Here is a 23,701-nt window from a genome sequence, read left to right on the forward strand (position 1 = left end):
ACCATATCTGAGCGGTTGTAGGGTGGAACTAATCAAACCTCACGTTTCATTCAGCTCAGTTGCTATTAATTCTTAACTTGGAAGCCATATTTTCAGAAAGATTGACCAGCTACGGTAATCCTCTAGAAATGTTTTCAGCACAGCGATTTAGAAAGGAGCAGGATGTCGTCAGACTCCATCTTTCCACTCCCCATTTAGAAAAGTTGATGAACAAACCGATCGAAAGTGTTTACACCTTAACTAGCATCCGGATAGTGAATAGCTGAACTCACCGAGATTGAGTCTCGTGTTGCCTCAGCTCCACTAGCGCTTGGTCTCGGCAAGACAACACTGTACAACGCAGTGACCTGTAGTGGACAACAGCAAAGGGAAATTAGTTTGGAGACACATATCCAGCTTAATTAAAACGCATCGTCGACTGTGATAGTTTTCAACACAATTAGCTGCCATGGCAACAGTTATAACAGAAATTGTAGACAGGCTCCATTACCATAAAAGCTTTACCTAAAGAGTGATTAGCATAAGTAGACCAAGGAAAATAAAAATAAATGAAAGATGCTGGTCATTAAGACAGGAATTATTTGCACAGTCCGTGGAGCTCAGTTGTTCAACAGCGATCTCATGTAACCACTGCAAACATCGTTGGCACTTAATACCGAAGTTTAATTTAGGCTTTTTCAACGACCATTTTATCCAACCCAGATAGAATTTACTGGAAGGAGAGGAGATCTTAACGCACACCCCTCCATGGTTAAGTGTAATATTGATAAAATTATAATGTTAAGCAATCTTTTCCACATTAGTGGGTGAAGCAGACTGATATCAAGTATTTCCAGAGACTATTATCAATGTCTGTCAATATCATACATGAGGCTCACCATGAGGCGCTGAAGATTTGATATCAATACTCTGAGTTAATTCTGTTATTTTGGATTTTAAAATATTACTTTCACGAGAATCAAAACTTAACTTATAGAAATTTCAGAGCCATTATTTTAAAATTTTAATAACACGAATCCTACACTAAATATGAAAATTCAATAATTTATTCAATTATCGTTGACTAAAATGCGCTCTCTAAGGGCTTTTCAAATACAAAGTCAAAATACTTCTGTTGGCAAAGGATGAAAAGTGAGCCACCATTATTTATATTTTTTCTCATGAACCCTTAGTTTTTCTTTATTCTATAATGGCAAAAGCTTTTTACATACTGCGAGAGAGTAGATACTGTTGTTTTTTTTTTTCGGGAAGACTTGTAATTCATCGCGTTGTAGGGGTTCAAAAAAAAAAAAGCTCCGGTAAGCGGTTGTGTTGTGTGGAAAACAATGACGGAATTATTTTTTATTACATTCTGTTTGTATGTCTATAATGCGTTTATAGGCTTACCTAATCAACATAATAGAACAAATGTTGGGAAATGGGAGCGGATGATGACGTCATGACCCCGCTACACTCGGGTGGGCTTTCACGGTGATGACGTGGACATGTAGAAACCTTTCTTCTTCGCGCGGCCAACACACAGACAAGATTACAGAGATGTGTGGCTGTGTGCACGGTGCAGGTGTTTGTCGGACTGTTTAAGTGCAGCTTCTAGCGTCTAGGCACGCGTTGTGCCGCGGACCCCAGCTTCCTGCCGCGCGGCGCCAGACTCAGAACCACGCGCGGCGCCCTGACCTTCTGAGTCCAGACGCTGGGTGTCGCTCTTCAGACCCTCGCATCGCCCGACCAACGACGTGAGTGGCACACCGGGCAGCTGCTAGGGTATGAGTGTGATCTTCGGCACAGTAACATTCAATCTTCATGCTGATAGACTGGCAATCAGAGGATGTGAGTAAGCGTGTGTATATTGCACTTGTTCTTCTTGTTCTTGTTGTTTTTCTTCTTGTTCTTGTCCTTCTTCTTCTTGTTCTTGTTTTTCTTCTTGTTCTTCTTCTTGTTCTTGTCCTTCTTCTTCTTGTTGTTGTTGTTGTTGTTGTTGTTGTTGTTCTTCTTCTTCTTCTTCTTCTTTTTTCATACACTCTATTCTTTTTCTCATTCTCGCAAATGTGCATGAACGCGCGTATTAACACACCAACACACAATCACCTATCTTTCTAGAACAACTGTACGCTGGTTGGGACTTGATGGTATCAGTCTTACCTACCAGACCTAATTTTAACTGATGCAAAGTAAAAATAAAAACAATATGACCATCACCCGGCTCTCTAGAGGCAGTTCATTAACAGCACACCACTCCACGCCCCTTGACCCTTTGCTTACTTCCACTTACTTGAGTTCAGTGGGATCGTACCTTTCACCAAGCATCTTGACATGACAGAAATTTTATTGAAAGTTCTATTCCTGTATAGTAACATTGGCTGGCGAACCATGTATGGTCAGGCCTGAGCAGTTCACATGGAGAGCAAGGATCTTAGTCACGCGCGGCTCTTCCGGCTTTCGAAAAGACACTTTTGATGAAAATACTTTGAAGCTTTGAAGTTAAACAACTTGGGGAGACAAAGACACAAGATTTCAATTCAATTATGTGTCTCATGTATGGAAGGTCGTTTTTCTTTTGAAAACTGGTTCATTATGTATGTAGGAGTATAAGATATACACATTCCTAATGTGAGAAAACACAAGACCCTGGGTAGCTAGGTGACGTCACACAAAAACTACAATCAGCTTCACGCCACGTGATTAATTAATTACTTATTGATAAATCCTTCAAAAGAATAAACTTTTCTTGGTTATAAATATTTCCAAGTGGTCTCACCGTGCTCAGCTATGTTAAGACAAATAGCTTATGTCGATTTTGCTTGAGAAAACGAAGTCAGAATGATTGATTTTCAATTTTTCCGGCATTTGTATGTGAATCGCAGGCGCGATGGATTGTGATATTTTTGAAAACATCTGAAGCCGGTTTAGGCACATTCTGTAAACACCTTAAAGCAAAGATGTCATTAAAAAAAATTAACAAAAATAATTAAAATTAGCAATTTTATAGTTTCAAAAGGAATTCGACACTTTTTGGATTTTAAGACAAATTAATGCACAAAATGTAAATTAAGAAATAAATGCCGATGTTGTATGACAATATCCAGGTTCCTCAAGTGCGGAGAGGACAGTGATGGTTGAGATTCTAACATAACTAAGGCAGCAGCGGTCGTGCATATCCCGCGTCAACGCAACAACGTGGCCGCTACGTTGCCATCACGTGAATACGCGGAGACCACAGACGGCCACAGGAGGAATGCTGCGATGCGATGGACGGGCGATGTCTACGAGGCGACTGATGGTTGTTGTTCTTTGGGGTGAGTGTTCTACCCAGTATACATTCCTGAGACCCAAAGGCTGCAAACATCGACGTGCGCAGATAGTTCAAGTCTGTGATGTACTTTTAGGTCGTCGATACGTCTGCACCGTTAGGGAAAAATTGAGAGCATCGATTAATTCTTCTTTTTGATGACCTAAAGTATTTTTATCTCATTCAAGTACACTGGTAAAAATGTCGATTGTCAAAAGCTTGAATCTCTAAAGGAGAAAGTGGTTACGTGGTTCAGATTATTTATTCTTGAAGACATTAACAAACTCGAAATTTCTTTCTTTAAAATTTCCTCGTTGTACTACTTTTGGTTATAATAAATAAGAAGTTATTTTCACCATAAAAGGGGTTAAATCAAGAAAGTCATCTCCAAACTTACGGTTTACAAAAGTGGTTGGTAAAGCAGAACGATTTTATAATAATCACTTTTTTAAAGCTCACACATTTGTCCGTTAAAACTTTTAGTATTCCCATGTCTTCATGTGACAGGTGTACAATCTGTTGTTATCTTATAGGAACCTCCATTGCCAGGTATTGGGGAAAACACTCTTTGTTTAAGATCAGCTTCTGCGTCTCAGTCTCTCTGTGGTTAGGACCTGGTAACACACCGACATTTAAAAGCAAAAATTGAAAAAAGAAAGTAATTTTAGCGCCTAGCAAATACGAATGTATCACTTAGTCAAGACAAACTTTACAAAACACTTGAAAATGTTTACAGGAAATCCTATCACATTACAAGAGTGTCGATTATATGGCTAGCTCTGTTTTTCGAAGTTTTATTTCAACACCTCCGCTGTGTGCCTTTGAAATGCGTGGGACTAGTCTCATTGTTAAAACTAAAGTAACAACTGAACAAAGAATCCGCCATTGGTATAAAGAAAATTATTCATGCCTACCAGAATAGCTCATGCATGTAAAATGAACTTCGTTTGTGGGAAATGTACTAACGGGTATTTGTAAACAATACACTGTCATTGTCTGTACACGGCATTTGAAACACGATCACAGAACTTCTCCAGACTCAATGTTGTGTTTAGAATTTGGAAACAAAGGCTTTTGTCGCTTTCTGTCAGATGCTTACCGTGCTATTTGCAGAAAAGAAGAATTGAAGCAGCTCCGGTGTAATGAGTTAAAGCAGATAGTTTGTTGAATTCGCATTGAATTTGTTGTCCTGCGCCAGTTGAAAGACACACACACACAAAATACACCGACGGTCAGCCCTGTAAAACAGATATCACATTCAGAGAGTATGGTGTCGGAGCCGAGATACGAACCCCAAACACCCAACTCGCACTGTCGTTGACAAGTCTTTAATTTGTTTCTTTCGTCTGTGATGATTGACAGGTTTGGCTATCATTCCTGTGCTCCTGCTTGGAAGTACTTCAGCCAGAATCCTGTGTGAATCTTCAAACTACAAACTCACGACCTGTGATGTGTCAGCACTTGGTGATCACATAGTGTCCGTGGCTCTAGACCAGCAGCTGTCCTCAACGATCTGTGTACTCGACTCCAACTATGGCCTCAACTCCATCCTGAAGGCCATCTGGGTTTCTAGCGGATGCAGAGGTTATTTCACGGTGCAGGTCCTATCAACAGGTAATGAAAACAACAACAAATTGTCCCCCCCAGGTGGTCACGGTGAAACTCAACTTTATCCTTGACCCACACCCGACAGACCTGATGACTGAGTGACCAACAATCCATCCACGACAACTTGTAAAACTCTCGTCTGAGAACATATTACTAGTCTGTGTAAGAAACATTACAGCAGTCGATGAAGCAAAACGAGGAACCAGATGTGTGACAAAATTATTCCAGAAGATGATCCAAATTGACTAACAGAAAGCGGAATTTAAATTTGTCAGATGAAAGCAATGAAAATCATCTAAGTTCTCATTACTCAATAATCCTCCAACAATTAAACATGATTTTACTATGGAATAATTGATACAATGTTAACTAGCCTCGGATATTCGGTAATCAGCTCATTTAGCACCGTACCATTAAGTTTCTTTGACTAGAAGTGATTAAGACGAGTCGGCATACATCTTTCATCATTTAAATTATCTTTTATTTTAGTCCTGGCATATATTCTATTATTAGTCCATTATTGTTCAAGAAGTCTAATTATTTGACAATTGAGTCATTTTCATTGCCAGCCATTTTGCCTGCATAAACATTCAAATCGTTCAGGTTCAGGTTAATCTCTGTTTTACAGATTACAGCACATCTCCAGACTCAAGGCTACAAAGAGACATCGCAAGTTCTAAAGCTGAGGCTGATGTTCTTCCGACAGAACTTTCAACGAGCGCCGACGCACTTGTGACGTCAGCAGAACATGTGCCAACAACGAACACGGAAGTGACGTCGTCGCCAGCGTCAGACAGATCGACGTCAGTGCGGAACGAACATCCGTCCTCCAACACCAACGTAGCAGTCGCGTCAGACTGGGCCTCGACCTCTAGCAAAACAGCCTTCACCGAGAATGAGGTCACGACCTCTAGCAAAACAGCCTTCACCGAGAATGAGGTCACGACCTCTAGCAAAACAGCCTTCACCGAGAATGAGGTCACGACCTCTAGCGAAACAGCCTTCACCGAGAATGAGGTCACGACCTCTAGCAAAACAGCCTTCACCGAGAATGAGGTCACGACCTCTAGCAAAACAGCCTTCACCGAGATTGCGGTCACGACCTCTAGAAAAACTACCTTCACCGAGGTCACGACCTCGGCGATGACAAATCCTTTGCTGCCAAATGCGTCCTCTGCCATTTGCTCCTGTTTCTGCAGACTTCAGTCCCTTGGCGGAGAGGCCGAGATCGCCGCCATGCCCGTGCCCGTGGACAGAGCCTCGTTCTCGAAACAACGCCGCAAAAAGGAGAGCGCCAGTGACAAGCGTACGTCATCAGTCGTCATGGGAACCGGGGCTGTGGCCATACTGTGTGCAGTGATGGCAGTGTTTCCTCTTCTCGATCTTGAGCACATCGTCAGGGCTCTGACAGAGAGAAGGCAGCAGAGAAACTTCTGTTCATCACGATTCTCCAGACCTGGAGACCATGGCGGTTCAGTTTCTACATGAATCCAATGTGGGACACCATTTCAGCGCCATACAGTGTTGTATCTGACATGTCGAATTACCTGTTTCGATGCCGAAGTTACAAAGTTTTAAGGAAAACATCAAATTACACAGCGAATTAAGAAAGTGTAATAGCGGGAACCATTGCAGTCTTAAAAAAAATCAAACATATCACTAACAACCAAACAAATGTCCATTTGTCGACAAATTAATGGCTTGTACAATCATTGACTAATAAATATGTGTTATCACATCTGAGTGTTATTAATATACCATTACAAATTAACGAGATAAAAAATCTTTTCTCCAAAAGGTGAATTACAAGGTTCGGGGCTTAGTCCACAACGATGTGATCTATGGCTGGATTTAAACCATTGATATTGTGTAAGTAAAAGAAGTCCTTTCATTAAGACAGATGAATGTTGATAGTTATACTTCAATATATTCGTGATTATGTGAAGATATACTAGTTCTGTTGCTAGGCAACAATGACAGGGAGCAATACTTTGCCATGGCGCCAACTGAACCTGCCAACACCGACGAAGGATGGAGTGTATCTACGACTGATAAAAGACTGTAGTGGCAACTAAGGGATTGTAGTAGCCACTGAGGAAGGAAAGGAAGGATGGTGAACGTTGAAGAAGTGGTTGACAGAGACCGAGGCAACAGCTGACAACATGAGTTGTCGCTCATCGCTAAAGGAAAGGTGATGACACCGACTGTGCACGAGGAGTAGCTTCCCTTCTCTTCAACTTCACAACCATCACTGAACAGCAGGCTGCCCGACGGACTGACACATCCATAAAACTCCACGCTAGCCCCGCCTCTTGTATCCTTCCCTCTTATTTATCATGCATACAGGCACATGCAGGGGAGACAATAAGGTTGCGCAGGTCAGAAACAGGAATGTGGGAAGGAATAAACACCACAACACACACACATGTACGCAAGAAAAAAATATATATACGCATGTACGCGCGAAAATACACACACACGCACACACATATATTCTTTATAAATAAGTATGCCTGTGTGTGTGTGCGCGCGTTCGCGAGGATGATGGTTTGAGACACTGACGAAAAACAACAATAATAATAATGTGTGTGAGAGAGAGAGGCCAGGTTATATTATTGTGACAGACAGACAGAAAGAGAAAGACATAATTTTATGTAAAATAAATTCCACTGCTCTGGCTGGACTTATCTCCCTTTTCACGCTCCGACCCTTGTGAGACAAACTGCACTCAACACTTTATTGTGTCTACCTGCTGCATTACTCAGCTTTACTGCTGTAATATTCATGATAACATAAACTTTCTGGCTTACATTTTGCAATACAAGTGACTGTAGCTGCTGGCAGGATGTGAGCTGCATTGTGCAGCTAAAGACAATAGACGGGTATATACCGGGTAGATGTAGACACTAAGTGGACTGGAGTGAAGAGTATACACTGGGTAACCAGGAAGCATAACCTCGTTGTAATCAATGAGTATCGGCTGTTGCCACTACCGTGACTACCTGTCGGAACACATACAGTGGGTGTGTCATGTGACGTGCGGATAAGCTACAGGTGCACAGTCAAGGTGTCTCACCTGTGGCTTGGGTCTCAGTAGAATGACACACACACAGTCGCACAGACGCTGGCTGACAACATTCAGGTAGAACTACTTGAGAGAAAGGTAACAGGGAAGTGAAGGGTGCAAGACTGTATCTACACTTGTGTCCGGGAAACTTCGGCGGCCATGAAAATCATCGTCTGTGCGGTGTCGCGACAGGTAAGGCACCTGACATTTTCACGATAGGTATTTTCGCTGCCTAGTTACTTCTGAGGAGTCCAAGACAGTCCAGACAGAACATTGATGTGTTTTATGCCTATGTAATCTCACAACACTTATGTTCACAAACGTGTGTATACATTGAGTTTAACATGGTGTAACAATATGTCCTCACATGATTCCATGCAGAAATTAAATAATGTGCTATCAAGTTTTTCTTTTAGATAGTTGATAGAATAGCAGCGACTTCATACTGGTGTACAAATTATAGTTATATAATAATGTAAGTAAAAAATGTTAATTAGTGTACATAAGTTGAGCAGCGCCTTAAGTAAGCGGTTACACACCCTCTCATGGGTCTGGACAGATGCAAATGTTGCCAGAACGAGCGACTGCAAAGGACGAGGGGAATAAAAGAAGGAAAATGAAAGTAAGAAATATGAAAAGAACAAGGAACGTTTATTAAAAGTGTTAAAAATAGCATCGACCTTTGAACTATCGCAGCAAACCGCGCTTTATAAACACTGTACTGATCATTATTATATTTATTATTGTGGTCTTACTCTCTGCCTCGTCGTCCATCCCACGAAAAGAGGGTTGGCACCCATCGCCAGTCAAAAGAACACAAGGTTGGAGAAACAACACGTTTTCCGAGAGTTGAAGAGCTGTCAGTTCCAGTTTACATGAAGGATGTAATATTACTGGGAGTTGATTCCCGCCCTAGATATATATCTACATGCATCAGCGGATTTGATTCTTTTCAATGACACTCTTCTGTTGCTCATGCGACTGCTAAACGTGTTGCGGCATAAGTGGAGTCCACAGGAGTCCATAGGAGTACATAAGAGTCCACAGGAGTTCACACGAGTACATAGGAGTGTACAGGGGTCCATAGGAGTACACAGGAGTCCACAGGAGTTCACAGGAGTACATAGGAGTACATAGGAGTTCACACGAGTACATAGGAGTGTACAGGAGTCCATAGGAGTCCACAGGAGTTCACACGAGTACATAGGAGTATATAGGAGTCAACAGGAGTCCACAGGAGTACGTAGGAGTATACAAGAGTACACAGTGTTGAGTCTGCACTGACAACAAAGTGTCGGTGTGTCAGTCTACACAGTGCAAGGTAAGATAGCAGATAGCCACCTGTACACAAGTAGACAAAGTGGCAAATCAGGTTTGTTAGAGCACACAGTGGCCGTGCACTGTGCTGTCACACAGGTGACATAGATAATGTGTAAGTAACTTGTTATTCCTGTCCAAGGAAGCATCCAGGTAAGGGAATTTCCCTCTATTGCAGTGAGAGAGAGAGAATAAGTAAGAGTAATGGTTAGTGTGTGTGTGTGAGAGAGAGAGAGTGTGTGTGTTTGAGAGAGAGACTAAGATAATAAAACAATTTAATGATGGTCGACTCGTGTATGTCCCAAAATAATAATTGAATACAGTAAGGTGAAACACATAATGTTGACGTAGCACGCGCCGATTATTGTTCTCCGTGTTTATTATTTCCAGTGAAGCCCCGTCACACACTAAAGTCGCTTAAAAGTGTTGGCCTTATCAAAACGGATTTGCTCCCTACAATGTATTCGAAAAATATAGGTAAAACGTACCCCAGCCTCGCACTCACGCACACACACACATATACACGGTTCTTTTTTATTGTTTTATTTTGTTGTTGTTCTTCAGCTACTGCTGTTTTCACTAGAGATGCATGTTGCTGAAGTCATCATCTTTCTCTATTCTTTGTAGTCACAGACAACAACTGAAAGGTTACATATCAACGAGAAAAAAATCAGGACTTGTATTTGTAACACCTTTATCAATGTCGACCTCAATATTCGCGCTCCATGAGTTAAGAACCACTCAAGGACCTTTTGAAGAAAAGCCGCTCGCCCGCTTCCACAGTTATTTTCAAGAGGGTCCCACAGGCCTATTTTTTTTTAAACTGAGATAAATCATCTTTCAAGACACTGCAGCTACACTAACCCCATGTTGCCTCCGACTGTATGCCTCTTTTCTTGTCCTGTAAGACCATGGGACACCAGTGATTCACAGTCCTGCTGATAACCTAACCTCCGTAGTCAGCTCCCCCATGTTTCCTTCTTGCCATAAACCTTGATCCCTGCTCAATGGCATTATATAACTGTCAACACGGTGTGCTTGTCGAGAAAAAGTATTTGTACCGAACTGTGTGGGTGGTGGGTGTGGAGGTGGTGAGGATGAGAAAGAGGAAGACTGACAATGTCTGAATGTTGGCGGTTAGCAGGTTGCCTAGTTACGCCTAGTGTGAGTAATGTCCCACAAATATCCACTTAGCAGCAACATCCAGGGATGGATGACCACTTACAGCGTTCCTAGAAAACAAACAATGGTTTGTTGATGATGATTAATACACCATGTGAGCCCAAAGTGTGCAGCTCGTATCTTCTACCATCAGCTCGTGTCAGCGGTGATGTAGTTGAGAGTTGACGAGAAGGCAAGGGAGAGAGACTGATAACACTCGTTGTTCTACTACTACACACGTGACAGTTGTGGGAGGTCTTGCTTCAGTTCAGTCCTCATCATAATGAGTCCTTACAGCGGATGGATTTACCCACTTGGCCACCTACCCCGAGGGGACTATGGTTTCTGTTTCAAAGTTGGGTTTCCGACATTTATTTCAATGTCGTGCGGGATTTGTCAGTGGTTTTCCTCAATGTTGTGACCTAATAATAAGCAACACACTCTCCCTAGGACTGTTGGCATGCTCCACACAGCAACCGTCGAGGGGGAAAAATTAAAGTTTGTTCCCCAGAAGAGAAACACCGCCGTGAATGACCATCACTAACAGCTGTTACGACTTGAAATACTGGCGAGAGTCACGTGAGGTCGAGAGATTCATTTTATCAAATTTGAAATATTCGCCATCTCACCCACACGTGTTCATCGACAGACAGGCAGTAAGATTTTATTGACAACATAGAATTCATGTGACGCTGGCCTTGTAGCGGGTATGTTGTTGATATGTTGCTGATGATGACCTACGTTGCGCGTTTGTGGGTTGTTGTCATGATAACGAGTTTTTGTCAAAAACAATTGGAGCATTGTGGTGCATGTGGAAAACAGTTTGAAAAATGTCCGGGGGAACAGAAATCTCTGTCGCACTTGTAGAAAATGAAGTGAGATGACAATGTGAATATAATATTATACGGAACACGCTCACAAACACAGAAATATACACACCCTCACACACACACACATACACGCACGCGCGCGCACACATACAAAGCGTATCGATGACGTCATGGATCAACGTGACACGCTGATAGTGACGTCACGGGCGCCGCGATAATGACTCACTGTGATGCTCCCTGTGACGACAGGCTGATACTCGCGGGGCAGGATGGGAAGGCAGCGAGCAGACGCTGTTAACGAGTGATGCATAGCAACCTTCTATGGGCGCTGTCACCGAACGCCAACACCATCATGTCGAACACCAGCGCCACCAGAGTCATTACTCCTCACAAGACGATTGGTAAGTCGAACTCACGTGCTCTGTGTCTGTTGTGGTGCAGTCCTTGTAAACAAAGTACTGTTTGTTTGTTTATTTTTTTCCCCTTGATTCAAATGTCAACAGGAGCTGTATAGTGAATAAAATGTCGTGTCCTACCCATCGTTGTTGTGATCAATTGCAGACACGAAGAGTAAAACAAAAGGACATAAATGTTAGAAAATGGCAGAAAGAGACAGAAAGTTAAATAAAGAAGTAGAAAGCGTGAAGTCTAGAGTCGAGAGTTCAGTGCCAGGAATGAGACAGTCTATTGTATAGTCGTTTATAACAGTCGGTAGATTCCACCTGTACTTGATATATCCCGCAGTGGTTAGGGATGGCTGTACCTAGATACGGTGAACCACTCATACCCCCAGTCTTCCATCTTGTGATAACTGCTATGTCACGGGATATAACTCTAATTTACTGTCTCAATCGAGGTAGTGGCATGTCGGGGTATGGATTGTCATGTCATCATACATCACAGCATCTGGTTCATGCCCGTCACTACATCATGTCATGAGATGTCATAATAGGTGACACCTGTACTTTTTACTATCATACATCTTTTCAATTTATTTTTCCGTCAGGAAACATTTCTTGTCTTTTATTTTAAATCTCTAAAGTGGGAGATCAACTGTTCTGTTCATCTGTGCTGTTGTGTAATTTTTAGTGTGGAGTAGAGAGTAAAAGAAAATTGTGTGTGCGCACGTGTGTATGTGTGTGCGCGTGCGTGCGTGTGTATGTGCGTGTGTGTGCTCACGTGAGAATGAGCATCGTAGGAATTTGTGTGAAACTGTATAACTGTATACAGTCTCCAGTTCTGCATTTTATTGCATAAGGTGAGTGGCTAGTCTGGTCTTTAGTTAACAAATTGAGTTTTGTTCGTTAGTTGGTTCTTCTCGCATGCTACTAGTGCACGTGCTTCTGCTGGACATGTTGTTGTTGTTGCTTTTACTACCACTACTTAGCAGTAATGGCAGTGATATCAATACTCAAGTAGTATCCTGCTGATAAAGTAACAACATTCTGTTTGTTTACTTTTATAGCACTTTGATAAGCTCAACTTGTAATTAATAAATGTTTATGTTGCTTTGAGGATTTTCTATGGCGTAGTAACGACAGACTGTTGACATGGCTTTTCTTGTTTTTTCTAAGATTGTGCACACAGTAAATGAGGGTTATATAGTAGCAGCACTCATTTTCATTACTTCACGACACTGAGTTTTTAGTAAGTCCATACCTCTGTATCCTGGAACTGTGAGGTGACCTCTGACCCCCTGTACTATTATTTCTGTAGATAAGGACTTCAGAATCTATGGGTGTGCCCTGTACGGTTTCCACTCTAGAAAGTTCTCGTCACACCCAGGCATAGCGCCAACCAGAAAGCTGGCAAAGCGACCACAAAATAACTACATAATTTTTTTTTTTACTACAAACAAAAAGCCAGCGCAAAACATAATGCAATAGGCAGGGTTTATTGTTTGTTTGTTTCTTAAGGTTTTTTTTAGGGGGGGGGGGGGGTCGGAAGCTCATGAATGATTTCTTGACGGAATGAGGATGAATAATTTAAATCTGAGCTGAGCAGTTGCATTTGGTGCAAGGGGGAAGCTACACCGGTCCGATGAGCCACACTGCATACAGGAACTGCACCCTTGACCCTTGACCCTCCAACCTAACCTCGATCCACCAGAGTCCGTATAGGAGTTAAGGAAAGGAAAAGATTGCAACCTTTGACCTCAGTGTTGCATACCAGGTAGCTTGAGGGTGTCGAGGTTAGGGTACTAATACAGTTATTTTTTATTATTTATTTATCGCACGTGCATGCAGACACTTGCAGATTTGTTCGTGACTTCACGTGGTGTGTTGGGTTCACTTTGCTGACAGCGGCACAAAACAAAATGTAGAGACCTTGTATAGTCTGACTACTACAATGCCAGACATAATGTGTTGCAGAGAACACTTGCGCGCAAAATAAGTGGCAAGCTTATACAGTCGGCCCAGGTAAGAGATCACATTCAAGCGCACGTTGCTTCCATGGCGAGACTGACGACGTAGAGGCAGACTGACGACGCCATTGTCCGCTTTAGAGACCGGAAGTGAACTTAAGGTCACCTGCAGCTTTTTGACCCCAAAATACTTGGTATAGCGCAGAGTATTATTTCTCCAAATCCAGATTTCCAGATCTTTCTGTTCCGTTCTCAAGACACACATCTACACCCTCCCCCCGCACACACGCCGCCAAAGAACGACAACAACATGACGTCAGCGTTGTACGTGGACGTGTTTACGTTGTCAGAGCTTCAGCACAGGAGACAGCAGGAACTATGTTAACAATGCGGTTCTGACTGTCATAAACAACTTGCACAAACATCATGAAACGTCTGCCGGTATTTTCCAGAGAATGTAGTTCAGGGCCGTGTTCATGACGCGAAAGTAAGGTTTCGTCCCGGGTAAATGAAGGCAAGCCTCTTGTCGCCATGGTTACGACGCTGTGTCCAGTCTCCGTGGATGTTCTTTACCTATCGGACTATAGTTATAAATCAGGGGCCAAATTTTCCTGGGATAAAGGACCACAAAACAACATGCGCAGGGTCGATCCTTAATGTCCCCCATGTTACCTCTCGGCAATACCTTGTCCCTGCATCATGAATAGGGTTTCCCGCTTAGGTAATCATCGGCCACATCCCACTCACAAAATGTCTCTTCATCTGTGGAATGTTAATCAGCGAGCTTGTTTCTGTTGTTTCTATCACTTGTCTTTTCTCTTGCCGGCATCCGGCTGAATCAGTACTATTGCTGCTTCTTCTCATTATTATTATTACGGGTAGATGCTTAATCTCCTTACTTCACGAAGAAGACTGACTCTAGCAGTGGAGGTGTGAGATTTCAATGTTTGCAGTTTCCATACAAAAGTAGCATTAAACGATAAACTGCATTTTTACGATGCGGCTATAAACATTACGACCACATAATATCCATAAAGAAGGCAACAAAGAAAACCAAATTCACACCACTGATGTTTGTCACGTGACAGGGGCCCAAGAGCTGATCAGTGGACCACACGATCGGAGTGGATTTCTGCGCAAGCGCGGACAGAAGGAACGACTGTTCGAGAACCTCAAGCTGTCCAAACACGTGAACTGTAAGTGCTTGATGAAGTTTGTTTCTACTTACAGAGGCTGCTGTGGGGAAATGGACTTAGAAGAGCACACACACACACACGCACCCACACACACGCAGTCTCACGATTATGTCATTACTAGTTATGAAGGTTCTGTAATTCAGGGGCCGTGTTCATGAAGCGAAGATAAGTCGTCGTCCCGGGTAAATGAAAGGCAAATGTCTTGTACCGTAGTTACGACGCTGTTTCCAGGCTGATGGTCTCTCTAATGCCATTATTGTCAACCAGAGGCAAAGATTTCCTGGGACAAAGTAACAACATCCGCCAGGTCCGGACACAGCGTCGTAACTACGGAAACAAGAATTCTGTCCTTAATGACCCCAGTTTACCTTTAGGTTATGACTTGTCTTACATCATGAATACGGGTTTGATCTCAAGTACTTATCAGCTACATCCCAACCAGAAAATATCAAATTTAGAAAATTCATTTCTTCCTAAGTCTGGGCTTAGACAGCAAGTGTCGCGTGCGCTGTCATGTCGGCAACACACTGACCATCGAGATGTTGTGTCTCGCAGGGCGACAACGCTTCGTCGTCGTCTCCGACTGCTGCTGCTACTGCTACGACGATGAGCTGGCCAAGGAGCCGCTGCAGTGCTTCTCACTCGCTGGATACAACAGGTACTTTCGTAAGTCACGTGGTCTCTACCTTGTGCGAATATTTCAATATTTGAAAATCTCTCTGTCAGCATGTGAGATTAAGACTGTTACATTTGTATTCAACTATTTCAGAGTTTACCGAACAACCTCTGAACGCAACCCATTCTGCTTCATGGTGGAGCCAATCAACAGATGGCAGGAAAAGCTCCACATCTTCTCTTGTTCCAGTGAGGATGACCGGAAGGTAGGTGACGTCATTTCCGGCGTTATACTCTGTTGCTGAGATCTTTCTTCCACGGACCTTTATTTCCCTCGATAATGAACGAGACAGATTATTACATGATCGTCACTAAACAAATGTTTTATGTGCTGAAACTCAGTGTAGTCGCTATGCCACCAGGCCAGAGCGAGAATCGCGCGCGACTTTCTCACCGGTTATGATTCGCGTGACGTCAGCATCACGAGCACATGCCAACGCCACTCACGCGTGTCAAACATTGTTTTTACTGCAGTCTTCGCCATTGTTTTCATTTCGAATGTTAAATTCTTTGCGTGCTGCATCATGAAACAACAGGACATGACAACAACAAACGTTTATTGTTTTGCTTCCATCTATGAAGGAAGTCGCTATGCCGGTTTATTATTATTGCCGCCATAAGTAGTATCAACATCTATTGTTTTGCTTGTACTGATAACATGTTTATAATAATAGCTTGTCATGATTGGCAAGATTGTTCATTAACAAAATTAATGCGTTTGGCTGAAATTACAGCTCTGGATGCAAGCATTCAAGGGCGCCATGGTGGAGGCCAACGACGCCAAGAATTCTTCTAAGGGGTGAGACACGTGACATTCGACTTGGAATCTCTGAAACAAATAACAGTTTTTAATAATAAAATAATCACGATACGGTAGACAAAAGATGAAGGAAACGTTTGTTTCTACCATTCATATTTGCACACTGATCTCGACTTAATGTTTCACAGAGAAAGTGGAGATTCAGACGAGTTCAAAGATATCGAGAAGCCGATCTTTGAGACGGAAGACAATCACCTCTCTCAGACCACAGGTGAGATATTTAGTTACCGAGTAATTGCTGATTATTTAATCATCTCATACAGATCATTACTCAGCCTCGGACAAAGCAAATTCCCTTTCTAAATTCTCCCTAAATTTTCAATGATTTAAAGCTGGGATATGAATCTTCACAGCTTGTGTTTTTCCCCGTGAATTGCCGTTGTAGAGCAGTAATGACGTATTGGGGTGAGTACTGTGCAGCGTTGGGGTGAAAAAAAAAAGTTAGCTGAGCGTGGTTTCGATCCACGGACCTCTGGGTTATGGGCACAGCACGCTTCCACTGCGCCACTCTGCTGATGGGAATGACGGCCCTATCTGTCGGATTTACGTTGAGCAATGATCTGATGCAATCGCATGTAAAGGTGGATTGCTGTCTGTCTGCCGAGACCAACGCTTAGCCTCTTTCCGCTGTTAGTCTCGGCGAGCCTTAATAAAGAATATGACTAAGCCGGAAGCTTTGTACAAGCCTGTAGTTCTGCTTGAAAGATCACGCTGCAATCAGAAGGCTTAAAAAGCTATAAAGGTATAATAGATGAAGGAGGGAAGAGGTAAAGAGCGACGAGACTAAGCTGAACCCGGATGTTGTCACAGTGTCGCTGCACGATGACTCAGGAGGGGATGCCGTGGACAGCGACACCGACAGCGACTACGACCGCGTCGACGAGGATCTTCTCCAGCAGCAGCAGCAGGTGTTTCCACCACAGCGACTGCGCAAAGTGCCGCTGCCACGTGAGCTGAACTCAGTCTTTCTTTCTCTCTACCAGTCTTGTCTGTGTATGCTCCACAGTGCTCTTGATTTTTTTCTTGATTGTTTCATTCTTTCCATTTTTCTTGGTCATTTGTATTGTTGTTTTTTCCTTTGGGGGGGGGGTGGTGGTGGTGGTGCTTGTTTCCATTTTGTGTTTTTATTCCTAATTACTTTCTTGGTGATGTTAATTTATAAACTGTTTGAGAACCTCTTGATGCTTGCTTACAGCCATTCCCCAGGGGGACGTAAGCCCTCGAGCACATACCTCTCCCATCGAACCTTCGCCTCCACCCCGGGTCAACAAAAACAAGCCCCGGACAGGCCCCAGACACGATGTGGCGCCACCTATACCTGCAGCCAAACCCCAGGTATCCCCGGAGGTGAGCTGAGCACTCACTTAAAAAGTGAAGTCTTGAACACCATACTCTCTACCGACCATTAGGTCTTGTGACTCGAATTGTCTGCTAGATAGATTATTATTATTATTATTATTATTATTATTATTATTATTATTATTATTATTGTTATTGTTATTGTTATTGTTGTTGTTGTTGTTGTTGTTGTTGTTGTTGTTGTTGTTGTTGTTGTTGTTGTTGAAACCCTCTCCACTATGTCCCTGTGTGCAGAAGCCAAGACGCCTGTCAGAGAGGGATAGTCTGTTCGATGACAGCGATCGTGAAAAGGCCATCGCGTGAGTATGTCCCCGATGTGATAAAGAGCTTAGTGTTATCCAAAGCACAAGTGTGCTTCCGGTTGGACTATCAGCAGGACGCAGAAGAGCAGACGATGCTGTGTAGTGCTCATGGAGATATAAAATGGCTCATGCTGTATGGCCAACAACTGCCCCCACTCTCAAGTACAGAGCTCCAGTTTGTGTAGTTGCATTTTAGGAATCAGAAGCCTGGACAGTGCGAGTCTCCATCTTGATAACCGACGCCAACGTTCGTCAATTACTGTTCTAAACGGAAATCACCAATCCGGACATCCTTATCTTGATTAATAATGAAATAGGAAACTGTCACATATGCCACCCTAAAGAAAAAATAGTTTTAAACATTTTCCCACAACATTTGGAAAAGGGAGTAAAGAAGGATGGGATGCTGGCTGGACTAGAGTGTATCCAGAGGTCTGGATCTTTCAAAATATAGCACAGATGACACCTACATGGCACAGGAACTTTTAGTGCATGTGAGTGTTTGCTTTTGTCCAGGGGAAAGGCGCTAAATAATCATCATCATCATCATCATCATCATCATCATCATCATCATCATCATCATCATCATCATCATCATCAAATAGTATCTTCCCCATTATCGACACCGCTGAACCAGGGACCTGGCGTGACACCTGATGTTCCTGTGCTTCTTCGACTTTTGTTGCTTTGAACTGTGCGGCGCGGTACTAATTGTACACCGGGTATGGAAAAGGAGAAGCAGGATGGACTAACTTAACTACAAAGGAAACAATTATGCAGCCAGGGGAAAAACGGTGTACCATTCCACGCCCCACCGACACCAACGACTGTGACTACAGCAGGACCCGCCGGGCGGCTTTTGTTCTCCTCCCTGTAACCCTGGGGGTCCTTTGTTGTGGCAAGTCCTACATTTCCGCCTGGCCACACACCAGTCGCCTGATTTAGCCTTTTGATTATACCCTTGTTATGGGTCACAGTACTGGAGACTGCTGGTACCAGCGCTAAGATCTACTTTAGTTGAGAAATTTTCGAACTGTTTGTGGCTCCCATACGGATAAAAGAAAAAAAATTATTGCGGAAGAGGTTAGAAGAAAAACAACTGTAATGAACTCTTTTGTGTGGGTGTTCGTCAGTTGTGGTTTTTTTTTAACACATCGGTCTAATTACTGTAGAGTGTGGGGTTGTTCCAGACATATTTGGCGCGTGCACACACGCATACACACCGACTGAGACGGGAAAGGAGGGAGATAACTCATAACTGTTGGTCCGACTCTTCCATTTTACTATACCTGATTGAAAAATAAATAAATAAATAAAAAAGAGTTGGAGACGTATAAAATAGGGAAGGGGTGGGGATGGGTGGACTTTTATCGTGTGTATAGTATTTTATACCTTAAATAGTTACTTCCCTTGCCAGCAAGAAAAATGAGTTTCGACGTCAAGTGAAGTTAAGCTCCAGAACCAGAGGAGGCAACTCTTCCTTCAGAGAGTTTTGTTTGTTTGTAGTCCGGCCAAGGAGAGAGAGGACACACACACATACACACACACATGTAAACACACACACACAAGCAAACGCCTTGATGAACAGGATCTCATGTACTTTCCTGTGTGCAGGATCCTGAGGGAGAAGAAAGCTCTTGGAACGTTTTTAATTCGGAAATCGCGGCAAGGAGACAGCAGAGTAAGACATACTTACATGTTATTTGTGTCTTCCGTCTGTCGCTCATTGTTGTTTTTGTAGTTATTATACAAGTAAAGCAAACACTGATCTGTTGGAGACTTTTTTTCGTTGACCTCGTGCACTACAGACTTTTTGTGTCTTTTCTTGTTTTCTTCATTCCTATACATGTCTTTTGTCTTCTGTCTTTTCTTGTTCTCCTCAAGTCATAAAGATGTCTGTTGTTTTCTGTCTTTTCTTGTTGACCATGTCCTACAGATGATGCTTTGTCTTGTCTGATGCAGGTCCTGGCCGTAATGACTGCAGAAGATGTCAAGGAGTACAAAATATTTGAAGAGGTGGGGAGACTTATTTACATCACAGAAAGAGAATACGCTATCTTCATTCTTTTTTCTTACACTATCTCTCTTTCGTTCGTTCATAAATAATAAAAATATGAGTATATGAGCGGGTTTTGAGGACTAGTTCCAAGCGGACAGACAGACAAAGCATGTGATGAGGTCCAGTAATAGAGTCGTAAAGCGCTCTTCACCACATCGGTGATGATTATAAGCTTCTTGGTTCATTTCTTGTCTCTGGGCGCATTCTGTACGTGAACTGGCCGTTGGGAAATTTCTGATCAATCTACTCAGGTTTCCAGTCCTGTATCATTATCTCATCATTTTAGTGTGAAATTACTGCTAGGCGGAAACATTGTCTTACCCAATAAACCAGAAAGAGTGCAGTACTGACAGTTTATTGTCTAGTAAACCCTCTAATCAGCTGAAGAATATGTCACCGAGACATTGTCTTGTCTAATAAACCTTCTCATTTCTTTCCATAACATTTCCTTGTGCAAGAAATAAGCTGAAAATATTGCGATACTTTCCTATGCATTAAAACAGTAAATAAGAGAGTAGTTTATTTATACACTCGCTGAATAAACCGAACAAACTGCAGAGTGTTTCACCTGATACTTTCTCGTGCAGTAAACAGTCGCTGCAACACTTTCTTGTTTAGAAAACCTGAGCATATCTCAGTGTGTCTTTTCTTTGGCAGGGTAACAGGGTCACGCTGGACAGAAAACAATTCTTTCGCGACGTAGACGAACTGCTGGACACGTACAGCCGCGAGCCGTTGCCCAACCGCCAGCAGACGTTGACCAGGTCCTTCAGCAGCGCCACCTGCAATCCACGCCACCCCAAGTCGCCGTCATGATGCCCTCCGGCTTCGCTCTCCTCTGCCTGGTCATCGCCCCGATCCTTCTCGGTATCTTCATCCTGGTCTGACCTCGCTCCCAAGTTTTCAGCGAGACTTTTTGTTCCACGTGGAGTCTTGGCTGAGGGCTTCTCCTCGCTAGACGAGCTTCTCATGTGTTTGCACCATTGTGCCCAGACTTGTGCTTCAATATCGAGAGAAAAAAACCTTTCTATTATTTGAGGTCCCGTTCTTGCGATGTTATAAGTACACCTTACTAAGCGGTCTGAAGCTGAATAAAAGAGTCGTATCGTCTGATTAAAGTGAATGATTTGCACTTCGTGTGTGAAAACATTAAACTGACTCGACAACAGTGTTGTGACACGTGGGATTCCACTTGGTACTTACCTTGTGTCTGTCTCGATGTGACAGCAGTTGTTGTCATGGTACTAACCTGTTACAAACTGACAGAAAGTTGGCTTTGGCTACGAACAGACCGTGGTAACAAACTTACTGTGCATGTTTGCCTCTAATTTGCACGTACCTCCCTTGGAATAGAAAAACTTTGAACTTGTTAAAATTGATGCATGCAGAAGCGATGTTGGATTTCTCATCTGCCTGTTGTTATTGTATTTATATTTGTGTTCCGATATTTACTGTTTTCTGCTTGGAACGATATTCATTGCCTCTACATTGCCCTTACTGACCCCCACCATCTGCCCCGCCAGCAACTGTCATCTCCGAGTGTTCCTCACTGGGAATTTGAGATACATCTATAAACTTTTAAACCTTAACATCTGTAGGCTGTTTGCGATACCATCTCGTCCTATTATTCTCGAAGGTAAATCGGAGCTGATTGTTTGACTGCAACCTGGCGTCGTTTGAAGTCGCCTGCAGGACAAAGATGACGCGAGGCGAGTGAGGGACGAGAAGAGGGCGAGATGACGCGAGGCGAGTGCAGGGCGAACACAGAGGCAAGGAAGGGTCATAACATCTGGGCAAGTGTGAATAGCCCCGAGCTTGACAGCAAAGAGAGTGGTAGGACTAAGTCTGTGAGATGGCGCAAGAATAAATATCAGGCGACTTGTGTAGTTCGGACACCTGTACCGACGTGTAGCGTTTGGTTTTGATAGTGATCTTGTTTTCCCTTGTCCTCAGTTAGTTGATTGGTTAATTTATATCTTACTTGTTTCTTTTACTTCTTTCTTGCTTTTTTTATTTCTTCCTTTCCTTCTTCCTTTCTTTGAATAACTGTTGAGCACAGTTCACAATCTGTTCATTATCTAATCTCAGTATTCTAGGCTTTAACCAGGAGACCTGCCAGCCAGAAGGTGAGGGAGTGTTGTGAGGAACTATTATGTAGCACAACATGTAGCGAGTTCTCTCTCTGTCTCATTTTGCGAAGCATGTTGTTTTATGTATCATTGAACAAATTACAGCGCATTATCATTTGAGATGTTTTAGTTTAGTTCTTCAGCTTCTCCTTTTGTCTTTCTGTTCTCAGCAAATAAATAGATCCTGATACAATAATAAATGAATATTATTAATATCATTATTTATTTAGTTGGTTAATCCTAAAAGTATCTATGATCTTTTAGTCAGAATTATGCTTATCTTTAGAAACAGCATCAGAATTTTGGGGCTGAATTCATGTTTATATTTATCACTGAAAGTTAAATAAAATATTGCTGTTGTTTTTTTAAAGTTGATAAATTACACGTGCTTTAAAAGTCTGTCTGCTGTTCTGGGACTGTAGTTTTGAAGCAAGAATCAATCGTTGCACTGGGGCAACAATGCGAGCACAAGGCCAGGCGTCTTGTTTCTAAATTATAAAGCGATCTCTAGACCTCGAAAATGTTTTTAGCCCTAAACCTTTATTTATAAAGCGGTAGCAAAGATATTTTGTGATAAAGAAACCTGAAGTAGTGTCCGAGGGATCCGGACACCGATTTATAACTTCGGAAACAGGACACTTTTCCCTCGTTCCGTTTGCGGGAGACTACTCGGCGTGCCAGCTCTCTAAAGAAACAAGTTATCTCCCTTGCGTTACAGACAGCACCATGCTGTGCTAAAGTGGGTGAACCAACAGCGTAGTCAGCTTGTAACATTCTGTCGTCACGATAATCGTTATCAACGGCACAGATAAACAACACTTTATGTTTTTATTTCTTGGCTGGCATAACCCTAGTCTGTAATAAAAAAAAAAAGCTTGCGATTGTTGGTGTCAAGCAGATATGTTTATCCCCCCAGCCACTACCTACAAAAAAAAAAATGTATATTTAAAAAAATGCACAAACAGAAAGCATACACAATTCAAAACAAAACAAGAGCGTTCCTTTCCTAGTTTTCTCATGGCTCCCACAGGAGAGAGAGAGAGCATTACTCACAGCAGCTGTCAGTGATGTGGAAGTGGTTTCCCAAAGTCAACTAGGCGCATTCTGTATGACTGTAGACACGATAGACACATGCAGAAAATGTTGTCTGGGATGGGCGGCCTGTTGCTAGCATTGACATCCAGCCTGGGAATGAGGCTGGCGCTTGTTGGCCAGTGGACAACGGAAATACCAGCCAAGAGAGTGGAGCATCTCTAACATCATTTAGCTGCTGAGACCGACATCTTTGCTTTGAAATGAAAAAAGAACTACACCCCAAAACCTTTTCTGGAATGGAAAGCCCATCTCTCTCTGTGTGAGTTAGTGATAATGTTTCTTTTAAATAAAGAGTGACCAAATCTTTGATAATTCAACAAAACATGTTTGGTTTACGATTGTTTAATACTGTTTCGCAAACCATGCCGTGAAGTAAACATTGATAGTTGACTCTGCGTGATAAATCGTGATTCACCTATGTGTGTGTGTGTT

General features: G+C 42.6%; 2 protein-coding genes, 1 long non-coding RNA gene and 1 other non-coding gene across 8 annotated transcripts; 2 read left to right on the forward strand and 2 right to left on the reverse strand.

Annotated features, from left to right (window-relative positions):
• The first annotated feature begins 1,204 nt into the window (after positions 1–1,204).
• Positions 1,205–7,740, forward strand: LOC112565438 (probable GPI-anchored adhesin-like protein PGA55). Its single transcript, XM_025240910.1, has 4 exons — positions 1,205–1,827; positions 3,084–3,293; positions 4,649–4,900; positions 5,523–7,740. Exons 2-4 carry the CDS (start codon positions 3,233–3,235, stop codon positions 6,380–6,382), a joined length of 1,173 nt encoding a protein of 390 aa, XP_025096695.1. The 5' UTR covers positions 1,205–1,827; positions 3,084–3,232; the 3' UTR covers positions 6,383–7,740.
• LOC112565440 lies at positions 3,315–8,831 on the reverse strand. Of its 2 annotated transcripts, XR_003099405.1 has the most exons (4): positions 8,717–8,831; positions 4,386–4,524; positions 3,746–3,900; positions 3,315–3,396 (listed from the first exon to the last, which is right to left on the reverse strand). It is a non-coding gene; the product is annotated as an uncharacterized LOC112565440 (long non-coding RNA). The 2 variants fall into 2 exon arrangements; XR_003099404.1 differs by lacking the exon at positions 3,315–3,396 and having other exon boundaries at positions 3,627–3,900.
• Positions 8,005–22,536, forward strand: LOC112565436 (SH3 domain-binding protein 2-like). 4 transcript variants are annotated; one of them, XM_025240906.1, is made up of 14 exons: positions 8,005–8,153; positions 11,519–11,670; positions 13,642–13,689; positions 14,723–14,830; positions 15,386–15,488; positions 15,600–15,711; positions 16,240–16,304; positions 16,454–16,536; positions 17,136–17,273; positions 17,521–17,672; positions 17,919–17,983; positions 19,601–19,667; positions 19,949–20,002; positions 20,703–21,168. In XM_025240906.1, exons 2-14 carry the CDS (start codon positions 11,574–11,576, stop codon positions 20,859–20,861), a joined length of 1,251 nt encoding a protein of 416 aa, XP_025096691.1. In that variant the 5' UTR covers positions 8,005–8,153; positions 11,519–11,573; the 3' UTR covers positions 20,862–21,168. The 4 variants fall into 4 exon arrangements, with proteins under 4 accessions (XP_025096691.1, XP_025096694.1, XP_025096692.1 ...); XM_025240907.1 differs by lacking the exon at positions 8,005–8,153 and adding an exon at positions 9,148–9,282; XM_025240908.1 differs by lacking the exon at positions 8,005–8,153 and adding an exon at positions 10,606–11,095 and having other exon boundaries at positions 20,703–22,536.
• Trnam-cau lies at positions 16,768–16,839 on the reverse strand. The gene has a single exon. It is a non-coding gene; the product is annotated as a tRNA-Met (tRNA).
• Positions 22,537–23,701: the final 1,165 nt, after the last annotated feature.

The sequence above is a fragment of the Pomacea canaliculata genome, linkage group LG5 (assembly GCF_003073045.1).
Source record: "Pomacea canaliculata isolate SZHN2017 linkage group LG5, ASM307304v1, whole genome shotgun sequence".
NCBI classification, from domain to species: Eukaryota; Metazoa; Mollusca; class Gastropoda; order Architaenioglossa; family Ampullariidae; genus Pomacea; species Pomacea canaliculata.